Here is a 16,872-nt window from a genome sequence, read left to right on the forward strand (position 1 = left end):
CCACATAAAGTGCTTGGGGCTGAGACTCAACACGAAGAAGAGTGTGTTGACGCCATCCCAGAGAACTACGTTCCTGGGGATTGTATGGGACTCGGCTTCGATGCGGGCAAAAATGTCTCCCACGCGAGTCGAGACCATGCTGGCGATGGTCTCAGGAATAAGGCTAGGTCACAGCATCACTGTAAAGCACTTTCAGAAGTTGCTGGGGCACATGGCAGCAGCGTCCAACGTAATACCCTTTGGTCTGCTGCACATGCGACCCCTACAGTGGTGGCTGAAAACCAAGGGGTTTTCCCCCAGAGGGAATCCGTTCCGTATGATCAGGGTAACACGCAAATGCCTTTGTTCCCTAGTCATATGGAAGAAACCTTGGTTTCTGTCCCAGGGGCCAGTGTTGGGAGCGTCCTGTTGCCAGAAATCCGTTTCAACAGACGCCTCCCTCACTGGTTGGGGCGCGGTCCTGGACGGCCGCTTTGCGAGGGGCCCGTGGGAGGGCCGTCATTCCTCCTGGCACATAAACTGCCTGGAGATGATGGCAGTCTACAAGGCTCTCAGGAGCCTTTTCTCGGACCTCCGCGATCACCATGTCCTGGTACGAACAGACATAACAGCTGTCGTATCGTACCTCAATCATTAGGGGGGTCTGAAGTCACGCCCTCTATACAGACTGCATCAGATCCTCCTGTGGTCCCAAGGGAAACTGTTGTCCATCAGGGCAATGTATGTCCCGGGGGTCCAAAATCAGGGAGCAGACATCCTGTCTAGGCAGGGGCTGAGGCCCGGGGAGTGGCGACTCCACCCAGAGGTGGTGGAGGCCATGTGCGAGAGGTTCGCCCCAGTGGAAGTGGATCTATTTTCGTCTCGAGAGACGACCCACTGTCCACTGTGATTTTCTCTCACGCATCCGGCCCGCTGTGGCTGGATGCCATGGTTCAGACGTGGCCGAGGCTGCGTCTGTACGCATTTCCCCCGATCGCTCTGCTCCCGGGAGTCCTGGAGTGGGTTCGTCGACAAGGCGCCAGCCTGCTTCTGGTGGCGCCGCGTTGGCCGGCTTGAGTTTGGTTCTCAGACATCATAGTTCTGCTGGCGGGTCTTCCATGGCAGATCCCTCTGAGGAGGGATCTCCTGTCTCAGGCGGGGGGCACAATATTTCACCCCCGGCCGGAGATGTGGAACCTTTGGGTCTGGCCCCTGAGGGGGTCAGGTACCTAGAGGCCGGCCTGCCGGCAGATGTGGTTGAGACCTTGCTCAGTTCCAGGGCTCCGTCTACGAGGAGACTGTACAGCCTCAAGTGGAATGTATTTTCCACTTGGTGCAGGGAGCGTGAGGTGGACCCAGTTAACTGCCCAGGTGCTCCAGTACTGGAGTTCCTCCAAAATCGCTTCTCTGCAGGGCTTACCCCGTCCACACTCAAGGTGTACGTGGCTGCCATTGGGGCTTTCCAAACGCCTTTGGGTGATGGGCCTTTGGGTAGGCACCAGTTGGTTGTACGGTTCCTCCGTGGGGCTCGGAGGATGAGGCCTGTGGCTCGTTCCAGAGTCCCAACCTGGGATCTGGCAGTGGTACTTGAAGGATTGGCTGAGGCCCCCTTCGAGCCACTAGAGTCGGCTGACCCAAAGAGCCTGACCCTTAAGTTGGCCTTTCTCTTAGCTATCACTTCTCTGAGGAGAGTGGGGGACCTTCAGGCCTTGGCGCTTACGCCGACTTGCCTGGAGTTTGCCCCTGGTAGAGTAAAGGCCATCTTACATCCTAGGGTGGGCTATGTGCCCAAGGTACCATCTAGTGTGGTCAGGCCTTTGGTTCTTCAGGCATTCCATCCTCCGCCTCACGCGACGGCGGAAGAAGGTAGACTTCACCTGCTCTGCCCGGTCAGAGCCCTTAAAATATATCTGGAGAAGTCTGCACAGTGGAGGAAATCTGAGCAGCTACTTGTGTGCTTAAGTTCACCCAAGAAGGGGCTGCCTGCATCTACACAGACAATCAGTAACTGGATTGTCCAGGCAATAGCCACGGCCTATCAGGTGCGCAATCTGCCTTCACCGATGGCCTTGAGGGCACATTCCACCAGGGGCATGGCCTCCTCGGTGCCCTCCTTTCTGGAGTCCCTCTGCAGGACATCTGCGAGGCGGCTGGGTGGGCTACCCCACACACCGTTATAAGGTTTTATAGTTTGCACCTCCCTGCGACGCCTTGCGCTAGGGTGCTCCAGTCCTTGCTGTGCCCGGTCTCCGGCTTCACACTAGGGCAGGCGCTACCCTCGGTGTGGCCTAGTGGGTACTGACCTCCTCAAAGAGCTTGATGAGGGCGAGGGTCCCTCTCCGGAGGATATATTAGAGCTTCGGAAGGCTGCGGATTTGTCTCTCCGCATCACTAAGGAGACGGCCCGTGCCATCGGCCGCTCCATGGCTTCTATGGTGACTGTGGAGAAACATCTCTGGCTTAATTTATCGGGAATGAAGGAGAAGGATAAAACCTTCCTGACGCAGTGTGAGTTCCCTTGAAAGGGAACTGCTCGGGTTATGTATATAACCCTTGTTCCCTGAGATAGGGAACGAGCACTGCGTCTCGTCGCCACATCTCGGCATGCCTGGAGCGCATGCTTCATCGCGATAATTGCCGTTACTATGCACTGGCTCCCCTTATGTATCTTCCGGGTATGCCGTCATAGCTACGTCATGACGCAATACCAATCAGGATTGGGATAGTTTCATTCAGACTTCAGATACGCTGTTGCTTAGGGAGTGTCCCCAAATCGTCGTTCCGACGCAGTGCTCGTTCCCTATCTCAGGGAACAAGGGTTATATACATAACCCGAGCAGTTTTCAGAGCCACCGAAGTGTATTGCCTTGCCGTGGCTAGTTCCTGACCAACATCCAGAGATGGCTTTAGATACTGACCAGAGTCCAGAGAGGGCTCCAGGCCGCGACCAGAGTCCAGAGAGGGCTCCAGGCCGCGACCAGAGTCCAGAGAGGACTCCTTCTCCTTTTATTTATAGTCCAGACAGGATTCTGCTTCCCGTTTCGAGCCCAGAGAGGTGGCCTCCTGAACTATGTGGGCCGCCCTGGCCTCCTGTACTGCCTCCTGAACTGTTTGGGCCACCCTGGCCTCCTGAACGGTGTGTGTCGGCCAGGTCTCTTGAACTTTGTGTCCTGCCCTGGTCTGTCCCTCCCGCCCCTCCTTGGTCTGTCCCTCCTGTCCCTCCCTGGTCCCCTGGTGGAGCGTCTGATAGCCACTCCTTAAGGAGGGGTAATGCCACATGTCTGTCTTGTCCTGTGCAGCACATGTGGTGGTTTTGTCATGTTTTGGTGTGATGTCATGTCTCTGGTCCCTTGTCCCCCCGCCCTTCTTGTTATCTCATTATTGGTTTATTTGCCCCACCTGTTCTCCCTCATTTCCTGCTTGAATGGTCACCCTTTATTATCTCATTGTGTCTTCAGTCCTGTGCTGGTTCATTGTCGTTGGTATGTCTTATGTCGTCTGTTTCCTGCCGTGTTCCTGCTCATGTTCCTGCTCCTTGGATTTAGTTTATTTCAAGTTTGATTTTCCCCCTCGTGGGTTTTTGTTTTGTGTTTATTTGTATTATTTACAATAAATACTCATTTCTGTCTGCATTTGAGTCCTCGCTCCATTTTTCCCTATCGTTACGTGACAGGAAGGACAGTCATCCTGGCATAATGTTGCCTATTCTTAATTAAAATTAAATTAAAAATTACACTGCTGACTGCTGTGTACGTTGTTTACTTCATTAATGTGTTTACTGTGATAATGGACTGAGGATGGGAGTAGGATTCGGTTTCGGATTCGGCAGAATCTTAACCAGTGGATTCGGTATTCGGTCGAACCCCAAAAATCTGGATTCGGTGCATCCCTAATTTTAAGTGTACTTTATGTAGTAAGTATACTAATATCAATGCACTAGTAGTAAACATGTACTGTGAGGTGTACTATTTCAATACTGCTTGGGACTAAATTGGCCCACTTTTTAGTATATAGCCTAAATTATCCGTTTAATTGTACTAAGTGCAACAGTAGTAAACTTTAAGTTTTCAACTATTTCACACTACGTTTCTCATTTGTACTGAATCTGTATTACAAGTGAACTTATAAGTATACTAGTAGTTTACTATTTTAATAATTATACTAATAAATGTTTTACGCTTTGAAGTATACTCTCAGTAAACTACTGGTTTAGTAGTTTTATACTAGTAGTTTATTTACTATTTATATATCATTTTTGTACTTTAAGTATACTACAATCTACTATGTTCCTATTTAGGTATTACTTTAACTTGAAATATACCTTTAACTGTACTTAAATTCTTTCCATTTTAAAAACATTTTATTGTAGCTTCATGCATCTTTTTTTATCAACCCTAGAATGTAGGTAAGTTTCATAAAAAATGCAACATTTTAAACAAAAATTGCATTTTTGTCAAAGACTACGTCCGGATGGGATTCAAAATGATCAAAACATTGATGGAATAGATCAAGTCCATCAACACCCCCAAAGCTTCACAGTCATTTCCTCTTTATGGGTTCAACATTTCATTCTGTAACATTAGGCAGTTTTGAATTTGTATGCTGTTTAATGTTTGATGATTGTGTTATTTTACATTTGCGTAAGCAATCCTCTATCACTTGTTTCTGCTTCTTCTTCACCTGTGTTTTGATCCTAAGGTTTTGAACTATTTCAGAAGATGAATAATAGCGCGCCCTACTGTATAACAGTGAAAACATAGATAGCCAGAAAATTCAGTCAATGGCGGGGTAAGAGTAAAGATTTGAAGTAAATTCCTATGTACACTACCAGTGGACTAGCCTACATTAAAAAAAACAAAAACAAACAGATACTCAGAATTAAACATTTCTTTATAAATCATTATTTTCAAACAATAAGTGTATAAGATAAGAAAAATGATGTGGAAAAAAAATATTTAATGGGCTACTCAATCAAAAGAGTAAACACAACTACAAGCCAAGTATACTTAGAATACTTTAAAATATATCTTGATCAAAAATGTATTACAATATAGGCCAAACACACTTAGACTTTTCTGTCAGTAAAAGTCAAGTATACTTAAATGCAAGTTTACATTTATTTCTGGGAAGTACATAAAACGTAGACTAAAAGTATAGTTTTAGTTTTAAAAAAGTATACTAATAGCATACTTGAATAAACTTTTTCGTAAGGGTACTGAATATTCTGGTTGTTATTTATGCTTATGTTATAAGTGCATGAATGGAAAATGGCACATTTTAGCATTGAAATTGAAACTAATTGAATACATTGAAATTATTTAACTTGCTATTAATGTTGATGTTGCAAAATACTCAAGATATGGATCATCTGGCCATTTCTTGTTACATGGTGTGCATATGGGTGGATGTTAGAAATGACTGTGTGTGTGTTTTGTGGGTGGTGCTTTGGCCACCAGCTGCAGGTGTGCGGGATGCTCTGGTCTCGGGCTGTTTGCTTACAGGGCCGCAGGCTAAAGGCCGTTGAAGGGGTGAGTACCATCTTTAAACAAGGCATGATAAATGCCACAGAGAGCAAGGGATGGGAATGGATATTTCCTGATAACATGACAAAAATTGTTATACAGAAGATCTGCATCTGACTGTTAAAACCACCTTACCATAAGAAAACAGCAGGCACAAATACTGAAAAAGTCCAACAAAGAGGCAGTCCTGTCCACAGCATATCATTTAGGGCTGGGTGATATAATATAATTCCAAAAAATATAATCGCTATTGTGAATATCACTATGTTTTTTTTGTTTTTTTTTTGGCCATTGAGTTTCTTGTCTTTACCAGTAGGCCAGTTTCACATCCACTCACTGTGTCAAGACTGAGATATAATACACTTCTCTTATATAAACCTCAAAAAAATTTGATAGAGCTCAGATTGTTAAGTTTATCATTTGTAGTGGAGGGGAGAAAAATATTAAATGAGAAAAATGCTAAATAGAATGATTTTGATTGGCCCCAATGCACATACGTAAATTGTTGTTTATTACTATATATTGCAACAAGAAAAACAAGTCAGACAGACAGACAGACATACAGATGATAGATAGATAGATAGATAGATAGATAGATAGATAGATAGATAGATAGATAGATAGATAGATAGATAGATAGATAGATAGATAGAAGCTATATTGCCCAGCCCTATATAAATGCTGCTTTTATTATATCATAAGATTTTAAATAATTGAATTACTCAGATTGTTAAACCATTGTTTCTCCAGTGTGAGTAAATCAATGAGCATGTGTATGAGAATGACTAGTGCAGATGTGTTGCTTCGATCATGAGGTCAGAGGTTACGTGAGACAGTGATGAGAGAGCCTGTCTGTTCACATCACCCGCAGACAAAGCAAGAGAACAAAAAACAAACAGGAGCAATCCATGCAGATCAACACCAACAGTTTAGTTGTAGTGTTAGAGAGATGATAACATCCAGTAACTTGCAAATATAAAAAATAACGGATGATTGAGGAAGAGAGAATGGTACAGAGAGAGAATGTCAATTAGAGCAGTATACAATACCTAAATTGACGGTCAGTCTGACACGGCCGCTGTCCAGCTCTAGTCGTAGTGTGTCTGCAGACTCACGTGATGTGGCAGCCATTAACAGGCCAAAGGCACGCTGGGACATAAACCGCAGAGACACGTCCTCTGCTTCTGTATGTATTACGGTCGGCATCACCACCTTCATATACATACTGCCATCATAGCTTAGGATAGACGCCTCTGTAAAGAAAAGAAAAAGAAAAAAAATCTATCAATAAATAAACAAATTAAAGAGTGTGTCCTGAAGGTTCCTGAGAAGTTTGAAGACAGTGCCACCTAGCTTTCTAAAGATATAAGGCATAATTTTTTTTTTTAAATGCTTACAAACTTTGAAAACAAATATCTAGATTAATTTTCTTGGTGCCGTTGTGTTCCTTGATTTATGCTGATTCCAACAATACCTGGTCTTGTTTTTTTATTTACATTTTCCATAATTTAGCATGTCCACCATTTTGAAGTAGGCTACATGACAACAGCTTTTTTGCTCCTCCTACAAATGTTGGCCAATTTTGTCCAATACTGGCTCAGATGATCTGCACAGAAATTACCAAGCAGATTTTTGATATTCACTACCATTACAGAGAAACATCTTTCTGAAATCAACCAGGATTGTGTTTGTTGTCTTATGTTATGGTAGCTTAGCATGCTAATCAGTTAGCAAACTAAACATTTGTTATTCTTTCTAATGTGTATTCTTTCTTCTTCTGCTAATCATGCTAACCGTAAGCATTAGCGACAGATATGTTGGCTTAGCATTCTAATCGACTAATGCTTTTGTATGTGCATTGTCATTACGGAAGCACTGCTATCAAGTTAAATATGTCTCCTCTTTCTGGCGCTCTGTGATAAGCAATGCACACTGGCCCAATGAGTTGCAGCTATATTTAAGGTTTATTATTTATTTTTGTTTAATGAAACAACATATTGAAATGATTTTTGTGTAAATGCTCTTATGTATGCATCAATTATATTGATGTGACATGAGTAAAAATTATTTTTATTCTTGTGCCTTGATTCTTATCCTTGTAATCTGTTTAAATCCTTTCAAACACACACACACACACACACACACACACACACACACACACACACACACACACACACACACACACACACACACACACACACACACACACACACACACACACACACACACACACACATGTTTGTTTTTGTGAAATGTGAGGACATTCCATAGGCGTAATGGTTTTTATACCGTACAAACCGTATTTTCTATCCCCTTACACTGCCCCTGCCCCTAAACCTAGCCCTCACAGGAGACTGTGCAGTTCACTTTCTGTGAAAAAAAACTTGTTCTGTGTGATTTATAAGCATTTTGAAAAGTGAGGACATGGGTAACGTCCTCATATTTCACCCTCTTTTTGTAATACCTATGTCATACCCATGTCATTATACACATTTGTGTCCTGATATTTCACAAAAACATGCCCACACACACACACACACACACACACACACACACACACACACACACACACACACACACATACACACACAACAACCCCTCCAATCTAAATTTACTGGTGCTGTACAGGCTAGTGGAATACATATACTGCATACTTTGAAATGCCCTCTTTTCTTCATATTGCTACAGTATAAAAACTACTGATAACATAATACAGATTTCTTACTGCAACACTGTCATCCATAATCCATTTATTTTTTATTTTTTGTGGCATCTGCTCTATCACACAAAGTTCCTTCTCTGACCACAGAGGCACTCCTCACACACACAAGGAACATTTCTAACAAAATCTCTCTTTTTCATCCCCATTACCACACAAAACGCTACAGCACAGAGCTGAGAGAGGATTAGAGGAAAATGGATTAAAAAAGGTAACCAGCCGTGAAATACCTGCCTCGAGATTTAGTGGTGAAGAAAAAAGAATGGGCCTTTGGCTGAAAGAGAAGCTGACTGCCTTTGTGTAATGATGGAGGAGTCTGCATTTAACGCACGAGTCATTGTGCGGAAAATAATGTGCATTACATGCATGTACAGCTGTCATGTAATATGTGATAGGACACCTTTAACAACATCAGTCAGGCTGGCGGCGCAACAAGGAGAGGAATGTGACATTACCAATATTAAAACATCATTAATTTAGGCAAAATGTGTTCATTGTTTTGCAGTTACGAGCCATTATAGAAATTTTGCTGGTTAAATATAATTTAGAGGGGCCGTTCACCCAAAAAAAAATTAAACTCTCATGTCCAAACCTTGACTCTCTTCTGTGGAAAAAAAATACAATATTTTGAAAAATATCAGTAATGATTTGTACCCTCCTGGAAGAAAGTGATACAGGTTTGGAACAACAAGAGGATTAGGAAATTATGACACTACTAGTGTCACCACACGGAACTGCAAAACTATTATTACTATTATTATGCCATGTCACCTCTTGGCATCCTGGAATGGGTAGGCTATCATGCTAAAGTTAACAGTTTATTGTCATGGAGTTGAAATTTTGGATATGCATATACACTCACCAGCCACTTTATTAGATGCACCTTACTAGTACTGGGTTGGAACCCCCTTCGGCCTTCAGAACTGCCTTAATTCTTCATGGCATAGATTCAACAATGTGCTGGAAACATTCCTCAGAGATTTTGGTCCAAACTGACATGATAGATTCACACAGTTGCTACAGATTTGTCGGCTGCACATCTATAATTCTGAAAGGTGGATTCTGAAATCCACTGTGATTCTCCCGTTCACCCCATCCCAAAGGTGCTCTATTGGATTGAGATCTGGTGACTGTGGAGGTCATTTGAGTATAGTGTCATGTTCAAGAAACCAGTTTGAGATGATTTGAGCTTTGCGACATGCGTGTTATCCTGCTAGAAGAAGCCATCAGAAGATGATCCACTGTCGTCATAAAGGGATGGACATGGTCAGCAACAATACTCAGGTAGACTGTGGTGTTTAAATGATGCTCAGTTGGTACTAAGGGGCACAAAGTGTGCCAATAAAATTACACCACCACCAGCAGCTTGAACCATTGACACAAAGCAGGATGGCTCCATGTTTTCATGTTTATGACAAATTCTGATCCTACCATCTGAATGTCGCAGCAGAAATCGAGACTCATCAGACCAGGCAACTTGTAACTGAGTTTCTTACTTCAGGGAAGAAGGAGGCGGGAACTGGCAAACATTCAAAAGACTTTAATCCAATAAATAAGTGCTCATTATCACTCCCCACCGGCCCGCTCTCACTGTCCCTTGCCTTGCTGCTTGCCACATACCCCCAATGCCCTTCGCAGGCCGGGGGCACTCCAGAGACTGCGCTCTACTCCCCCCCTCCCTCGTCTGGGGAGGCCGATCCCAGCAGCTGCGGTACCTGGGGGTACGGACAGAGAGGCAAGTGAAACGGAGCCAGGAACATGAGGAGCGACAGAACGAGAGAGGGGAGATAGGAGAGGAGAAAAGAAAAGAACACACTGCCGCTCGGTCTTCAGCCAGCCGAGAGGCTCTTCCTCTTGGTTCCATGCGATGGCACTGGATGCTTGGTGGACGGCTCGATTCTCCTCCACCCCCTGGCGGCTGGCGGTGGCTCCTCCTAACTGAGGGAGCCGGCAGCAAGTCCCGCGCTCCCTGCTCCTCCCCTAAATAGCGGACGGCAGCAGGCTCTGGCTCACAGCAAGCACCGGCGACTCCTCCGCTCCCTCTCGGACAGCACCCACCCCACCTCGACCCAGGGGCACAGCAGCGAGCTCTCCGTCCCACCGGATCTTCACTCGCTCCAGAACCACTGCCTTGGGCAGCCCCTCGTGGTCTTCATCCATCCGTGCTGCCCGACCTCCTCCGACAGCATGTCCCTCCTTCCTCCTGGGTTTCAGCACCAATGTAACAGAGTTTCTTACTTCAGGGAAGAAGGAGGCGGGAACCGGCGAACATTCAAAAAAGTTAAATCAAATAAATAAATCAAATTAAAGTATAAGCCCCTTACGGTCGACTGCCGCATACTATGGCGAGGTGGACGAGCGAGAGTCATGGGAGGGGCGAGCGAGATCGGTGTGCGTGATTGAGAATGAGCGTCACCTGCGAGGCATACCGGTCTCGCTCGCTCATCCCATGTCTCTCGCTCGTCCACCTCACCACACATACATACATAAACAAACACAAATAAAACACAACTTAAAATCCAGGCCTGGTCCTTTCTCGTCTTGCACTGTCATCGCTCCTCCTTTTATGCTCCTGTCACTCATTATCGCTCGCCACCGGCCCGCTCTCATGGTCCCTCGCCTCGCTGCTTGCCACACAACTGTTTATCAATTTGCTATTGTCCAGTATTGGTGAGCCCATTTGAATAGCCTCAGTTTCCTGTTCTTAGCTGACAGGAGTGGCACTGATGTGTCTTCTCCTGCTGTAGCCCATCTGATTTTGCCCACAGAACTGCCATTCTCTAGATATTCTCTCTTTTCCGGACCATTCTCTGTAAACCCTAGATATAGTTGTGCGTGAAAATCCCAGTAGATCAGCAGTTTCTGGAATACTACCAGCCCGTTGGGCACCAACAACCACATGATCAAAGTCACTTAAATCCCTTTCTTCCCCACTCTGATGCTCAGTTTGAACTTCAGAAGATCGCCTTGACCATGTAACATGCCTAAATGCATTGAGTTGCTGCCATGTGAATGGCTGATTAGATATTTACGTTAACAAACAGATGAACAGGTGTACCCAATAAAGTGGCCGGTGAGTGTACATTACTTTGAACAGAAAATGCAGATAAGCCACTCTCTCATGACAGTTAAATTAACGTACTAAATTGTAATCTTCTAGTGTTTATGGGCCCTATCTTGCACCCAGCGCAATTGACTTTGTACACCGACGCATGTGTCATTCCTATTTTGCACCCGCGCAAAGCGCGCTTTTCCCTCCACAGAAGCACGTCGCTAAACTAGTGAATGCACTTGCGCTCCCTGGGCGGTTCAGCGCAAAAAAGGAGGCGTGTTCCGGCGCAAACAATCCCTGGTGCTATTTTGCTGTTCCATTAAACAATTGCGCCACTGACCAGAAAAAACCTAGTCTAAAGTCAGTGGCGCGTTGCGCGTTGTTCATTATGCTATTTTAAGGGCGCATGCTTGACCATAATGTATAGCGTGCACAACGCGCATACACTTTGCTCATGTAATCTACACAGATGCAACAGTTATTTTTGCAAATCATAAATTGTTACACTAAAAAAATATTAACACATGAGATGACAGAAATCATTGTGGTGTGCCACGAAGATGTGAAAAAATAGGCATAAATCTAGCTTACAAATGATTCAGGCTAATTGTAATAATTAAGGATAAGACCTGTTTGCCCAATAGTGGCAAGACATATATGTATATAAGCAGTGGTTAAATTGGCTTTTGTAGGGAGGGGGAGCCCTTATTTACGGTGTATGGTCATTCAAAATCGCACCGGAAAAATACTTAATGTGTTTTTACACCAAAGGGGCTCTTTTTCCAGTATTACTGTGTAAGTTAGAGTTGAGTTATTCAAACAGGACCATAAGCAGGTTTTTTTTTTAAATCAGTGAAGTCCCAAATTTGAGGTAGTTATAGGGGGGTTCGGGGGAATGCTCCCCCGAGAAAAATTAGATTTCTCTGATCTACATTATGTGCATTTTTAATAAGTTTGAAGGCCAAAAAATGAATAATAAATAGCTTGTCAGTGGGCAGTAGATTATTTGACAATACTCCCCTAAAGATGAGTGTCCCTGAAAAGGGTTGGGAACTTTTTTTGACCAAAGAGCCATTTTTTTTTTTTTTTTTTTGTTAAATGCATTTTTACAAAAGTGCCACAATTTATACAAAAATTATACAAAATTATTATTAAAAAGCTTTTTTTTCCCAATAAAATGTCAACAATAGTAATTATTAGGTCCACAACTAAAAACAAACAATTATGCAGCAAACAATAAATAAGTTGCAATATGGAATTAATTGTGCAGGGCTTTCACTGTGAGGTTGACCAACTGATGAGTATAAATCCTCTTCGTGTGTGTGAACGCCCACAGTGCTTACATCTACTATGTTTATGTGAATACTCGAATACTTTTGATAGCCTATATTCTGTGTTTATTTGGCCGTTTAGGCGCGCAACCGAAGACAAAGGCTAGAATGCTTGTCCGTTTGTCCGTGTTGCGCTCGGAGCGCGCACAGCATCCTGTCAGTAATTCAGTTGTCTTTCGTGACTTATCATGCTTTTATTATTTATTTTATCATGACACTCGCGAACAGCACTGAACACACAACTTGAATATTATGATAAACTTGTCATTGCTGCGTGTGTCTAATCTTTTTATCGATCATGTTAGTAAATGTTAGATATGTTGGTAAAGTGTGAGAGACCTGGCGAGCCATAGGTTCCCGACTGCTGCTCTAGCCGTTCGCGGATTTCCATGGTAACGCACTGTTAGAATTGTGACGGTTTTACGTGATGGCTGTGGGCGCGGTGCTGAACCAGAGAACGCAGCGATTAATGCCTTATGGCATCTGATAATTCCATATAGCCTGTATTTGTCAGGAGACGAACAATAATCAAAGTCTAATAATAATATTTCGTGCTGAAGGAGACGGAGCTGAGCTCCAGCAGGGTGTGTTGTGGACCTGAGGAGGCGGAGCTGCGCTCCGGTGCGCTCCGGCCCAATTTAACCTCTGTATATAAGGACATCTGACAAATTGGTTTGTCCGTCAAGAACCAGGAAAAAAAATCGACTGAAAAACTGAAAAAACTGAAAGACTGAAAAAAAAAGACTGTGAAATCACCTTTACCATAATGTACAACATTACAACTTCACTTCTCTGTCTTTCACTGCTCTTACAAGAACATCAGTCTCCTCGGCTGTGAACCGCTCCTGGCGTGCGCCTGGTAAATACTAATAGCAATCCATAATGGAACTTGCGCACCTGCTTTTAAAGGGAATGTTGGATGACGCTCGGATTGGTTTATTCACGTTACGCCCAAACCACACCTATGAATAATGAAGCTACTTCAGACCAACCCATTTTAGATTTGCGCCGGGCGCAAGAGCCATTTATCCCGCCGGGAAAATAGCAACAGCGCCGAGACCCGCCCACAAAGTTACTTGCGGTTCGCGCTCTGACACTTGCGTTTCAGATCGTTAAAATAGGGCCCTATATTTTAGAAATAGTGATAATTTTATATTTTTAAACATTTATTCTGCTGATGACTTGCCCATCATATATACAGCTAGAATTATATATAAAATTGTAACCAGGAATCTATATATATTAAGGCTAGTTTGAACTAATATTTTTTTTAATTTACAGATAGAGAAAAATCTGTATCCTTTGCATTCAATTAATTTGTCTTTGTTCATGTTGATGCACTATGAGAACAGCAGGGTTGTGTTCAAGCAACTCTATTAGCATGCATATAACAAATCAATTCATCACATATTAGAAAACTAGCTTCCCTGCTGACGCTGTTACTTACCTGCTGAGTGTCGAGGGAGCTCTTAAGCATTAATGAAGAGTGTATTAACCTCCTGTCTTGAACTACTAGCTCTCTTGCTCTGATCTTAAACAGCCTTTCTCAAAGCAAACTGAGCAGACACTATCGCCAGGATACTGTCTTCCACACCCTATTGAAGTGTGTGTGTGATTGTGCTACATAAACACGTACACACAAATATTGCACAGCACAGCTGGATATGTTTTGGGGAGACATCAAACAAAGCTCATTTTGAATGGTAATGAGGAGATGTGCATTTTCAAAGGGGCTTGTTGGAAATGGAAGTCAGCAGCACTTTACATAATTACCAACCAAATTGCCAATGACTACGGGAGGGAGAGATTATTAGCATGAGTGCTACGACACTTCACTGTATAGAGTACAATCTGTGTTAACAGATTACACAAAGACTGTAGGCTATCCTCCGTGTTTCAACAACCGATGAATAGCAAATTACATGACCAAATGCATGTAAATAATATAAATAAATAAAACAAGAAAATAAAAAGGAATATATAGCAAACATAATATTATAAATATATGATACTAAATGTTAATTTTTGTAATTACAGTTGAGCTCAATAGCTTACATACCCATTTACAGAAACTGCAAAAATGTTAATGACAAAATAAGAGGGAACCGCATGTTATTTTTATTTCGTACTGTCCAGGGGCCGTATTCACAAAACATCTTAAGGCTAAAAGTAGCTCCTAACTGTAACTCCTAACCGATTTAGGAGAAACTCTTAAAAATAATGGCTGTGTCAGTCCTAATGTTAGGACTCCAATTTTTTTTGCTCTAAGAGTATTTCACAAAGCATCTAAGCATTAAAACCAGCTCCTGCATCTGTGACCAAATCACAAACAACCCTAATGGCTCAGCAATCCGCCCAAAGACACTGCACACCATTGAAGCAATAGGTATTATTCAGGACAGTACAAAATAAAAAATACCATGCATTTTGTATGATCCCTCTAAATTTTTGCAGATTCTGCAAGGGGTATGTAAAATTGTATGTAAACGCCATAAAAAAATGTAACGCAGTTAACACAGCGTCCGTTTTTTGTATGTCATGTATTAAATTATATGATCATGCTCTTATTCACAAAAATTCTTTAAAACCATTCAAGACAAGGGGAATGCCAGAATCAAGTTCTCTTTTGCACTTGAACGAAAAATAACACACAATTAATGTAAAATATTGTGAGAAAATGAAAAACACTTGGGGTTACTTGACTGTAACCCTGTTCCCTGATAAAGCGGAACGAGATGCTGCATGAAGTTATGCATATGGGAAGAGTCTTATCATGACCAGCTGTGAAAAGTGTGTTTAAACACGTCAATGAAATTGACCTGGAGGTATTTATAGCCTCTGTCGGTGACGTCATCAGTGCACCTGCTTTATGAGGCTATAAATAGATGAGCCCCAGCTGTAATCCTTCAGGTCTCTTTTGTTTGAAGACCAGTCCTGGGACATCATCAGCATGGCACTGCAGTGCAGCATCTCATTCCGCTTTATCATGGAACAGGGTTACAGTCAAGTAACCCCAAGTGTTCCCTTTCAAAAGCTACACTCATGCTGCATGAAGTTATGCATATGGGAACGAGAATACCCACGCCGCCGTGCTTGATGGTGTCTGGACCCCTTACGGTTGTGTAGGTGTGCACAAGGACGCAAGAGGCCTCAGACATTAGCTTGCGATGTCGACTCAAGGACGTGAGAGCCCGGACTGGCATGAGCATCCAAGCTATAAAATCTTATGAATGTCTGCGGAGAGGACCAACCTGCCGCATCACAAACACTTTGTAAGGGGGCACCCCTTACTAACGCAGTAGAAGACCCCCCCTGGTGGAGTGAGCCCTTAATCCTATCGGCGAAGCTTGACCGTGCGCCTCATAGGAAAGAGCAATAGCATCACTGAACCAAAGGGACATGGTTTGTTTGGTAGCGGCAGAACCTCTGTTACGGCCCCTATGGAAAACAAACAGCTGCTCTTACGCCCAGTGCGGTGGACGTAGGCCTGAAGAGCACGGACTGGACACAGTCTATGAAGTTACTCCTGATCCGGCGTTGTGCACGGCGGAGGACAGAAAAATTCAAGAGTGACAGGATGTACAGTTGAGAAAGGAACCTTTGGCAGGTAGTCAGGATGAGGATGCAAAATTATTTTCACCAAGCCTGGGGCAAAGTCTAAGCAGGATGGCGATATTGACAGAGCCTGCACATCCCCAATTCTTTTTAAAGAAGTTATAGCCATAAGAAAAAACATATTTAGGGTCAGAAGTCTATCAGACGCTGACTCTTAACGGTTCACAGGGGGTCTTAACCAGTCCCTCGAGGACTATAGCTAAGTTGCATGAAGGGATCTTGGTTCTTACCGGAGGCCTCAATTGCCTGGCACAAATGCAGAGGATGCCTCCCAAGCAGCACCCCATCCACCAGGACGTGGCAAGCCGATTGAGCGGCCACATAAACCCTGAGAATGGAGAGGCAAGTGCCAGTTGACAATTTTTCTTGCAGAAAGTCCGGAAATGAAGCAACCTGGCAGTTAACTGGATCTGCATTATGTGTCGCACCCCACCTTTCAAAGACACCCCATTTATTGGCATAAACTTTCAGAGTGAAGGGAGTAGAATAGTCTCAATAACTGCAGGCAAAAGCCCAGTGTCCCTCAGTTGGTGCCCATCAGGGGCCAAACATGAAGGTTCCACAGGTTGGGCCTGAGATGAAACCGTACCCTCCATCTGAGACAGAAGGTCCCTCCTCACTGGAATCACCCATGGCAAGCCGGTGAGGAGAGAC

General features: G+C 43.7%; 1 protein-coding gene across 1 annotated transcript in view; it reads right to left on the reverse strand.

Annotated features, from left to right (window-relative positions):
• The window catches only part of nrxn3b (neurexin 3b), a gene marked incomplete at its 5' end in the record, with an annotated part of 580,383 nt that overhangs the window by 469,909 nt on the left and 93,602 nt on the right, over positions 1 to 16,872 (reverse strand). The window contains one exon of the mRNA XM_079831676.1: positions 6,551 to 6,754. Coding sequence (XP_079687802.1) covers positions 6,551 to 6,754 — 204 coding nt within the window. The remainder of the gene's footprint in view (positions 1 to 6,550; positions 6,755 to 16,872) is intronic.

This window comes from Gobio gobio, assembly GCF_949357685.1.
Source record: "Gobio gobio genome assembly, chromosome: 12".
In the NCBI taxonomy this organism is placed as follows: domain Eukaryota; kingdom Metazoa; phylum Chordata; class Actinopteri; order Cypriniformes; family Gobionidae; genus Gobio; species Gobio gobio.